The sequence below is a fragment of the Euphorbia lathyris genome, chromosome 7 (assembly GCF_963576675.1).
Source record: "Euphorbia lathyris chromosome 7, ddEupLath1.1, whole genome shotgun sequence".
NCBI classification, from domain to species: domain Eukaryota; kingdom Viridiplantae; phylum Streptophyta; class Magnoliopsida; order Malpighiales; family Euphorbiaceae; genus Euphorbia; species Euphorbia lathyris.
Window position 1 is genome coordinate 80,695,513 of NC_088916.1, and position 10,926 is coordinate 80,706,438.

General features: G+C 32.9%; 1 protein-coding gene and 1 long non-coding RNA gene across 4 annotated transcripts; one reads left to right on the top strand and one right to left on the bottom strand.

The window, feature by feature from the left end:
• Positions 1 to 209: 209 nt before the first annotated feature.
• LOC136201547 (outer envelope pore protein 21B, chloroplastic) lies at positions 210 to 5,333 on the top strand. Its single transcript, XM_065992238.1, has 6 exons — positions 210 to 402; positions 505 to 588; positions 676 to 828; positions 1,579 to 1,677; positions 3,094 to 3,212; positions 5,014 to 5,333. The coding sequence occupies exons 1-5, from the start codon at positions 310 to 312 to the stop codon at positions 3,184 to 3,186; spliced, it is 522 nt and encodes a 173-aa protein (XP_065848310.1). The 5' UTR covers positions 210 to 309; the 3' UTR covers positions 3,187 to 3,212; positions 5,014 to 5,333.
• A 2,428-nt stretch (positions 5,334 to 7,761) lies between these two features.
• On the bottom strand, positions 7,762 to 10,205 carry LOC136201472 (uncharacterized). 3 transcript variants are annotated; one of them, XR_010673848.1, is made up of 6 exons: positions 10,054 to 10,205; positions 9,866 to 9,960; positions 8,927 to 9,014; positions 8,428 to 8,545; positions 8,129 to 8,256; positions 7,762 to 8,038 (listed from the first exon to the last, which is right to left on the bottom strand). It is a non-coding gene; the product is annotated as an uncharacterized lncRNA (long non-coding RNA). The 3 variants fall into 3 exon arrangements; XR_010673846.1 differs by having other exon boundaries at positions 8,428 to 9,014; XR_010673847.1 differs by having other exon boundaries at positions 8,428 to 9,027.
• Positions 10,206 to 10,926: the final 721 nt, after the last annotated feature.

The window sequence follows — 10,926 nt, forward strand, 5'->3', positions numbered from 1 at the left end:
AAAATTATACCTTTTTTTTTTTTGATAAATAAAATTATACCATTTTAAAATGCTCCGGACTACATTACCGTTTTATTTATATTATGGATAATATTTGCCGATTTAGTACAATATAAGCATAAAATTAATATTTGCCAATATTTTGGAGGCAAAATTTGATATGGCGAATGTAAAACGTGGCGCTACGCTATTGGCTGAAGCTCAAAGATAACAGAGTGAAGTGAAGGTGTACGTGTTCCGAACCGAAACCCTGGTTTTAAGGTGTTGAACGGCAAGTATAGGGTTTTTGTGAAGAAATTGGGAATACTAATGGAGACTTCCTTGAGATTTGGAAGAGACTCCAAAGCCCTAAGAATCCACGCCAAAGAGAAACTCCCTCTCGATTCTAAAACTCACTTGCAGGTAATTGAATTAAAATGTTCGATTGTGAAATTCAAATCTCTTTATGTGTTAAACCTTGCTTGAATCTGTGCAAAATCTCTGGATTTGATTGGAATTCCTCAGGTTCATGGAGAACTGGATACAAGGGATGGAAGAATTGGGCCTCCAAGCTTTGTTGGTGCAATGATAAGACGTTTTTACCCAGATGTATGTTCTTCTCTTTTTCTCGCTTTTGTTCATATCAGAACGCTCTTTCTGCTAATTTTCCTTGTTTTTGTATTCCATTGATTGAAGTTATCGGCTAGCTTTGCTTTGGGAGTGCATTATGATAAACATGAGAAGCTCAGTTACAGAATTCGTGCGAAGAAGGCATTTCCTGTTACTAGTGATAATCATCTAAGCTTTAATGTTAAGGGATTCTGCAAAATTGATAAAGAATTTAAAGAGGTTAGTGTTATGTTTATGTTCCAGTCTTTTTATATGCCTATCAGATGTATTTTAGGTGTAGCAATCTATGTTGAATGGATACTCCTCTTTAGTAGATTCTCCATGTCCGTATCAGTTTTTTGTTTCAATTTGCAGGCAATGTTATGAATATGTTTTAGAAATAATGTTTTCAGGTATCCTGTTCTGTTTCAGTGTCCGTTTCCATATCCGTATCAGTGCTTATAGGTGGCAATTTGTGTAAGCGTTGTTTTGTGTTGAATATCAGATTAGTGTTTACTGAGTCAAAATCTAGTCATAATCAGGTCAATCCAATCAGGTCTGTGTCATCTTCGTGACTGGTGTTTTATTACCTTTTAAATGTTCATGTCATTTCGTGTTATTAGTTTAACTTTTATCGACCTAAAATTTTAATCCGAATCCATTTGATGAACTGTTAACCTGCTAGCTTCGTGTTGTGTTCTTATCGTGTTCGTAGATCACATGTAATTTTACTACGGTGGTTAAGTGTCACGTATAAAAATATAAGAGGTTTGTATCATGTTAGGGATCAATTGTAATTTTTCTACCTTTACTAAGGTTGATATGTAAAAATACGAGGTAATATGGTGAGCATCTTAAATATTTGTGTCATTAGCAGATTGAGTTTAGTCCGATTTGCATATTAATTTCGGGTCAATCCGAAAATGACATTATTTGTTAATAAAATTCTAGTCTTCTCGGATAATGCAACTAATATGCTGATTTTTACAGAGGAAGTCAAAAGGAGCAGCAGAATTTGTTTGGAGCATATTTGATTTCCAGAAAGATCAAGATGTTAGAATCAAAGTTGGATATGAAGTCACTGACAAGGTATACTTCCTCTTCTTCATCAAAAGTTTTACAATTGTCCGGAATCAATTCGTCCTAGACTATTCAGGAGTTAAGACGTCAAAACTACTGTTGAAGTGTCACTTCATTATTAGTTTGAGCCTAGATCAGGAGGTGACACGTCAACACTGCCGTTGAAGTGTCACCTCGAGATTGAACTGGTTTCGGTTTCGGATCACTGTAAAAAGTCTCCTTCTTGATTTACTCATATAAGAGTTTTGCACATTACTCTTCATATGCAATAAGGGATGAATCTAGGAGGGCCAGTAAGGGGCTTAAGCATCTATTGGTAGCCGAAAAGTTCCATTGAACCTGTTTATGAAACTTCAATTTTTTAGGATAAAGAAACCTATAAGCATTAGAACACCTCTGTCGCTGAATCCTGAATTCGTAACGTGCAAGATGACAAACATGATGCTAACCATGTACTATACAGTCTTCCATTTTAGGTGGAAAAGTAGAGTTCATCTTTGAGTGGCGGAGCTAGTATCCTAAATCTGAGGTTGCTGCAATAGCATCCATCGATTCTCTTCTCAAGCCGAGGGTTGCCTAGAATTACTCCTCTCAGGATGAATTCTGACAGCAACGTCTCCCTCTGCCTTTGCATTTTGGGCTGCTAATTAGGTGTACTAATTAACGATAAGAGCATATTTTGAGGGGATAATAACTCTATGGTTATGCAGGGAGAATTTAAGCTTATAGTTTATCCGATGTTGCGATTTCAAGTCTCATTAACTAACAGAAGATGAGTTTTTTTTAATGAACAGAATATATGCAATTTCAAGCGTTATTGATTGGCCAGAACGCTAGAGATTGAAGGTGCCCAGAACATGAAATTACATATGAAAAAAACTCAATTTCCATTAATGAAGCTTGAAATTGCATTGTTTGGTAAGAGAGACTATGGAGAAAGGGGGAACCTTATAATTGTCAATTCTGACATTATCCAATTTGCACAATTTGGAATCAAATTCTTACAGAAAACAAATTCAATTAGTAGAATTTCCTCATGATTTACAGTTCTTTCTGAGGAAAATCATTGAACTCTTTTATTTGATTTCTTTCAAGCAATGTATTTCATGAGAAACGGTAAACGTTGTTGTCGTGTGACCAAGAGGTCACGGGTTCGAGTCTTAGGAGCGGCCTCTTGCCAAATAAATTGGCAGGGGAAGGCTTGCCCCCAGTACACCCTTGTGGTGGGACCCCTCCCCGGACCCTCGCTCAGCGGGGACGCGTAGTGCGACCGGGCCGCCCTTTAATGTATTTCATGAGAAATGGAATTGAATTCCTCCAAAATCTTATAAATTTGCAAAGCTATTTTGGAAAATCTAAGTCAACACTTCTTGAATTGGTATTGAACTCTAAATGAACTTGTTCTTTTCTGTTGTTCATTTCCAGCTTGTTCAGGTGCCTTATCTGCAGATTAGGGAAAATAATTGGACTCTCAATGCTGACATGGATGGTAGATGGAACATTAGATATGATTTGTGAATAGAGTTGACATGCTCTTTTTGGAGGTTAGTTTAACTACAAAATTACAATTGTATTAACTACATTGTTTATTGCGCGGACTGTGCCTCAGTTGGCAACACATGTTGAGTTTATGGGAAGATAGATAAATTGTCCAAAACTTTTCTAAAGAAGAAAAGGACTATCTGCGGATTGTGGCACAGTTAGCCATGCAGACTGAGTTTGTGAGAAGATAGATGAAATATATAAACGTTTATGAAGCATACATACTTCAAAAAACGTAAAAAAAAAAAGGTAAATTCTGATGGTCGCTAAAGTTTTGGGTCTGTTTCAGAAATGTCACTGAACTTCATTTTGTTTCAATCTGTTTCAATCATGTCATTGAATTTTACTTTTTATTTCATTAAAGTCATTTTGGCATATGCATACAAAAAACCCACCGAAATAGTGACATGGCAGGCATGTCAAAACATTTATTTTTATAAAAAAAACATTTATTTTTACGTATGACATAGCAGTCACGTGTGACGTGTGTGCTAAAAAAATAGAAGTTATATTTTTTGGCTGACACATGACAATTTCAAGCTATTGATTTAAGTAAATAAAAAAATGTAAATTTTGTTTACTGTCACGTGAACCATTTCAAACATGGATATTTATTGAAATAACGCTTATACATCAAGAGCTCTTGAACTTGGCTTGAAAAGTTGATTGGGCTCTTCAACTTACAAAATATCTCATTAGCCCTTTGCTTTTGTTTAAAATTATCTATTAGTCATCTTAATTTGTTTAAAGTGACTTATTGGTCCCTGAATTTTCTTAGCTAATCTATTAGCTTCCTGAACTTGCTTAAAGTGATACAAATTTCAATTTGTCCAAATCCAATCACATTTTGCCACGTGGACTTAGGGAGATGATTTATAAGTTCAAGTGGTCAATCAATTTTTTGGATCAAGTTCAGGAAGCTACGAATGTATTAAACCTTAAAATAAAATAAAAAATTTAATGACTTCATCGAAATGAAATCAAGTTCAGTGACCTTTTCGTATTATACCTTGAACTTCAATGACTCTCAATACAATTTACCCCATAAAAGAGCTATTTTCATAATTGTATTGTTTATCACTCATAAATCTCTGCCTACGAGTTGTGCCTGCAAGGCAAACTGCATTTATGAAGAGATTTCAAATTTGATTCTCACTAAATATATCCGTAGATAGGATTGAGGAGTCTTAACTAATTATCTCGATGAAAATAACAGTAATTTACACAAGATATAGGAGGTGGGATAGGGATAAAAAACACGAGATAAGTTATTTCGTGTTTGTTTGGGAGATAGAAGAGTGAGACATATGAGAGATAAGCCTATTATTCCTCAAATCTTATACCCAAGAGGGGGGTAGTACAAGGAGGTGAGATAAGCTCCTGAATGGAAAAGTCCATCTTATTCTTCAAATTAATCTTATGTAGTTTAAATAAGGTTAAAATTGTAAAATGTATTATTATTTAAAAAAAAAAAAAAAAAAATTGCGCACAATGCGCTTACATTAAAGAAGAAAGAAAAATCCCCACCAGACCCGGATGTGATTCGAACCCGGCATAGGTAAGCTCTCAACCACTAGGTTTATCCTTATCCTTATCCCACGTACCAAACATTGAATAATAATTCTCGACTATCATATTTTTATCCTTATCCCAACCATTTATCATTATCTATATCACAACCTTTATCCTTATCTATATCACAACCTTTATCCTTATCTCTATCCCAATAAAATACCAAACGCCCCGAAAAAGAAGTATCTTGATTTCATTTTATTGACATAAATTTCATTTTGTTGCCTGCAGGAATAATTTGACGATATATTGAGTTGTCTGTAACACAGTTTTTAGCAAAGAATTGGAGCTAGGGTTATTTGAAGGACAAATGCCTCAACTTTTTTTTATCACTTTTTCCTCCTTTTACTCTTGTTTCAAACATTGTATTTAGGCAAAAATTCATTTTAAGGCCCCGTATCTTTCTTTTTTTTGTGCATTAAGTCATTAATATTTTATTTGAACACATTAGAGCCTTGATCCTTTTTTTTTTTTGGTTAAATTAAGCCATTGCTTGCCAAATTGATTAGTTGTGAGCATCTAATTCACTTAAAAAGATGTTATTGATTTCATCTTTATTTGAAATTAGAATTTTTATCGTTTGAATTAAGGTTTTTACAGTTTTCCTATAATAAAAAAAACGGCTTAAAGCACTATTTTCCCATTGATCTATCTAAAATTTTATTGTTTGGCTTTGACTTATTATTTATTTACATTTGGTCCCAGATTTATCCTAATTGGTGAAATTTTATCTAATTTAAATGAAAACTTATCCAAATATCATAAGTTTCAAACTTTTCAAGTATTCATCTTAGATATATATTATGAATAAATCAATATCCTTACTACATTAGTCAATAGCTTCATTTGAGACCATAATTTCACAATAAAAACAAGATTGTGAAAAATCTCAATTTTACAAAATTCCTGCATAACCTTAAAATATCAATTTCTGAAACTCTTTGATTGTATATATATCTATATACATAAAACTCAAAATATAGTTGATAGTTACTTACCTTGGTCACTAATTGAAGAAAACACACATGTTCAATCCGCCTCTAAATTCTGTCTAAGACGTTTCCCTCCAATCACTGTCGAAACTCAAAAACCCTTCAGTTAGGACTTAGATCTATGCATAAGGATGCTATGGTTCCAATTTCGAGTAATTTAACGAAATTGTTATTTTATTGACAAGTAACGATATTTTGACATTGGATTTGATAGATTTTAGTTATAATTTGTTTTTTTTGTTTTTTTTTTGTTTTTTTAATCTAATTAATTATTTTTACGTAAGAAAATTTGTGGCAAAAAAAAAAACTTTAAGAAATATCACGTGTCAAGTTCAGATCTTAAAATATCATCACGTGTCAGGAGGATAACGATTATATTAAATTTCTATCAAATTTGGGTGAAATTTCATGAATTGGGATAGGTTTAGGGGTCAAATATGATCAAATAATAGATTAGGGTCAAATATATTGGTAATTGTATTAAGGGTCAAATACATGAATATCATAATTAAGTACAAAATTACACCTAAATCATATCACCAAACTTAATTCTTAATATGTCATTATTCTCTATATATATTATGATTTTACACCATAATTTAAAAAATCTAGACTCCAATTCATAAATCATAAACCCTAGAAAATATATTCTAGACTTTTAATTCATAAATTCTAATCCTTAAAATATATTAAAAGTACTGATTTTACTAGTTCGACATAATCTAAAATTATGACTTGACATAGTTGTAAATAGTAATTAGGTGTAAGACTATACAGTGACCGAGGTTGCTCCGTGTGGCTTTCCGAGGGCCCTTTGTGAGCGTCGGGTCTTCGGGGCTGCGTCCCTGTGTGGGGATCGGTCCCGAGAACACTCCGATGATTAAGACAGTTAGTAGTTCTAATCGAGGAGCACGAAGAATATAGTCGAGGCGTTAGGGTTATTGCACGTCCCATTGAGGAGAGTCTGTATGTGTTTTTATAGGCCTCTGCTTATGGGCTGTGTGGGCTTTGGGTTAGCCATTGGGTCCTACGAGGTTGGATTGGGCCTAATGGGCCAGATTCAGAAACCTTATCAAATAGTTTTTAAAAAATGAATTTCTGTGTAATTTCCCATAAATTTCTACTACAGTCCCCTTAGCCCAATATATTGGTAATTGTATTAATTATCACTTCAGGGTCTATTTAAAATAATTTGAAGTTCAGGGTTATAATTGAACTTTCAATAAAATCATTAAAAATGTGATTTTTTTTTTTTCATGTGGTAGGTGAAAAAATTACATTTTTTGAACGTGACATTGCAGTTTCAAAACTTTCAAAGCGATCATATGTTGAAGAATGGCAGAAAAATCAGCAGCGCGGCTGACAGCACGAGTTCACGGACCTGCGACTTGGGCAAAGCCTCCATCGGGCAGTGTGAAATGTAATTGTGATGGTGCGGTATTTAGGGAGGAAGGAGCGATTGGGGTTGGAGCGGTTCTGAGAAGTTCAGATGGAACACTCACTACAAAAAAAAATGGTCTATTACGACGCTAAATTTTTTGGTTTAACGACAGTTTTCGGTGTCCCTAAACATTTACCCACGCTTTTAGAAGCGTCGTCGCATGCGTCATTAAATCGCGTGTCGTTAATTTTAACGACGCATAAAACCTTGTATGGGTAAATTCAATCCGACGACATATTGCATACAAGCGTCGTTATGCTACCAACATTTACATTTTTTTGTCGTAACTTTTTCCATAATATTTATTTTTAATTTTCAAAATTTCGACTACGTTTTAACAAAATGTCGCAAAGTGAATGACACATTAATTGAAAAACGTCTCCAAATTTATGACATTTTATTATAAAAGCGTCTACAATGTAACTAGGATTAATTCTGTCTGGACAATAAATTAGACGGAATGAAATTTATTATTATTCTTATAATTTATGGACTCCATAATAAATAAATGAATACAATCAAATTAATTAAACTAAAAAAAATTCATAAATAAACATTCGAGTTTAAAATAAATAAAAAAAATAAGATCAAATGTTACAACTACCACTTTAGCACTGTATTACATAGAAGAAATTTTAAAGTTACGCTTCAACTTTAGCAAACTTATTTCAAATGAAAAAAAAACAGAAAAAAGGATAAAGATTTGGTTGGAAGTTTGACAAACACATCGACACTTTGAAAGTTTCATGCCGCCTATCACCATATCCCTTGTATCCTTCTTGTTGGCATCAGATTTATTAATTCCACCTTTTCTGTTAGGAGACTGATAAAAATAACAATATAATAATTAAACAGGAAACAAAGTTAAATGAAAGCTAACTGATACCAAATTAAGAGATAGAATGAAACTCACCGCTGTTAGAGCAGGCTTCTTCCCACTTCTTGCTGACTTTCTCACAATTGACCATATGATCAACCAAACACGTATCATGATTCAAGAAAATCTTAACTTCGTGTCCCTCACAATACAGTATAATTTTTCTGACACAGGTGGACATGTGCAAGGATTTTTAAATATAAAAACTACATTTAAATGAAATGTTTTATGCAATACAGAAACCAAAAATGTAAACTGTTCTAGGGTCCCAAATCTAACATGATTTGTTTAGGCTTATAAACTCAAATGTAGAAGCTGTAACCCAAAAGACAAACCTGTTTTGCTAAATTCGTATCACTTCGCAACCTGCTATATGTGAAGGAACAAGGGTGCACTCAGCTCCTTCAAGTGCTTGGCATAGGAAATTCTACTAGTTAGATATACTAACATTCGCTAGTTTGAACAAGAAAGAGAAGCATTGGTGAACCAATCATAAGACAGGCAAAAATGGATAACACAAAGGCTACTCTAAAATTCTATTAAGCTAATTTCTCAGAGTAAAGTCAATCCCAAAGTAATTGAAAAATGATTAAGAATGATGCCAAAGTGATGATGAACACATTATTAAACTGATGCAGAAAAATCTCATTTGAAGAGAAAAAATTATAGATTCATATTTAATAGTTCATTAGTGTGATGGGTGATAAAAAAAACATTAACTCATCATTGATATCTCTCTTTACCAAAATATATGATTTATCGTAAGAACATAATGATCACTGCAGTTAATGAAGAGAATAGAAGTACTAATATATAGATATTAAGAGAAATAACCTCTAGTTGCTTCTAAATTTGGTTGACTCGTGTATGTATTGCTCCCCAAAGTAAACAAGGGAATCATGTCTTCGGTACAGAAAATAACCTGAAAAAACAAACTAAAGATAAACAACAGATCAATGGTCAAGTATGCACTTATCATCAACACTCGGATAGTGAAAAATTCATCTGATAACAAAGCAAGAATGTGCCAACTCAATTTGAAGAAACTATTATCTAAATACCACATATAATTTACCCTAAAGAACTAATAAAATTATTATCCATCGTGCAAATTCAATTTATCTCAGAACTAATCAACATATTCATATGCTTCCCGGTTCGTACGATTTTCTATAGAATCCTTAGTTTACGCTTAAGAATAATTTCAATTGTCTGCTCAACTTCACAATCCTAACTAGTTAAACAGTCATGTGACTCTCATATCAAATGTGAAATCCTAAAACTTTCCACCAACACAAAACATATATACCATAAGAAATGTATCCTCGCCCCCGGGAAAGAGAAAAATACATGAAACCAATCGTTGCCTAATTTAGCAAACAAAATTCATCATGATCGCCAATTTACAAAATTAAAAGAAAATGGATAAAAGATAAGATGAGCATTGAGAAATTATACTGAAACTTGAATTCGGGAAGACGGAGAACGAAGGAACCAAACTCATCAAATCCACGGGAATGCGGCCCTTCAGGGACCAATCGACAAACAGATACACAAAAGGGATTAATAAAAAAGTTGTTTATCAATGTTAAAAACGAAATTATTCTGTAAATTATAAACACCTAACTGTCAAACAAATTTAATTCAAATTCCTAAATTTACCTAATTACAATTAAGAAAATCAATCTCCAAATAAAGAATAACTATGCCAAAGTCTTCCTTTATGTAAAAATTGAACAAATAATTTAAAATAATACTTAAAATTGTACAGACCCAATGTTGTAACACACTCAATTGCCGTCACGAGAGTTATTCGGCCCTCCCGCCTCATCACCGAAAGCAGTCGCTTTCGAAGTCGTCGCCCGCCGCTACCATCGCATAAACTGCCGATGTCAGTTAAACAGGAAATAATAATAATAATAATAATAATAAAACAAAAAAAGAGAGAAGAAGAATCGAACCATGGGGGTGGCCGGAGAAAGGAGAAAAGCGCCGGAGATGAAAGAAGAGAAAACAGCCAAGAGAAGAAAGTTGGAAGAGAAGAGAGTCTAGAACGTGAAAAGCTAGGAGAGAGAGTGGAGAGAATCGTTCAAAACTGAAAAACATCCCTCATTTTTCTTTTTCTTTTTTTTTTAATTTTTTAATGTAATATAGTGCAAATTTTGTATATGTAAATATTTTTTTTAAAACATTCAAATTAATTATTTATCAATCGTCATTTGAATGAAATAAAATATTCATATTTTTTATTTCCAAATATATAATTCAATCTTTAAAAACTGCCAATATTTAGGGACACATTTAATCCATCTTTAATTATAAAAAATACCGACATTTTTTTTCCAAATGTATAGTTAAATTATTAAAAATTTCATTATAAGAATTAAAAGTATCATTAAATGAATATAAAAAGCGTCACAAATTAAAAAGCGTGGTTGCATATTAAATACGAAAATAAAAAAATAAAAGTATATTCAAATAAAAAAAATACCGAGAGACTTTTTCAAGACGCAAATTCTAAACTGCCTTTAATTTTAAAAAAATACCGATGCTTTTTTTAAAAGCGTAGTTATTTTATTTTAAATACCAACGTATTATATAAAGCGTCCTTAAGTGATAATACAAACCGACATAAATATAAAAGCGTGGCTAAATTTTAAAATATAGAGACACATGTCAAAAAACGTCGTTAAACAAGTGTCGTAATAGACCCTTTTTTTTGTAGTGATTCATGGCCTGTCGGAGTCGTGTGTATCAGTTCAGAACTGAGCCGGGGAAAATTGAAGCGTTAGCGCTGCTCGAGGCGTTGATATGGGCAGAATCTCTTAACTGTG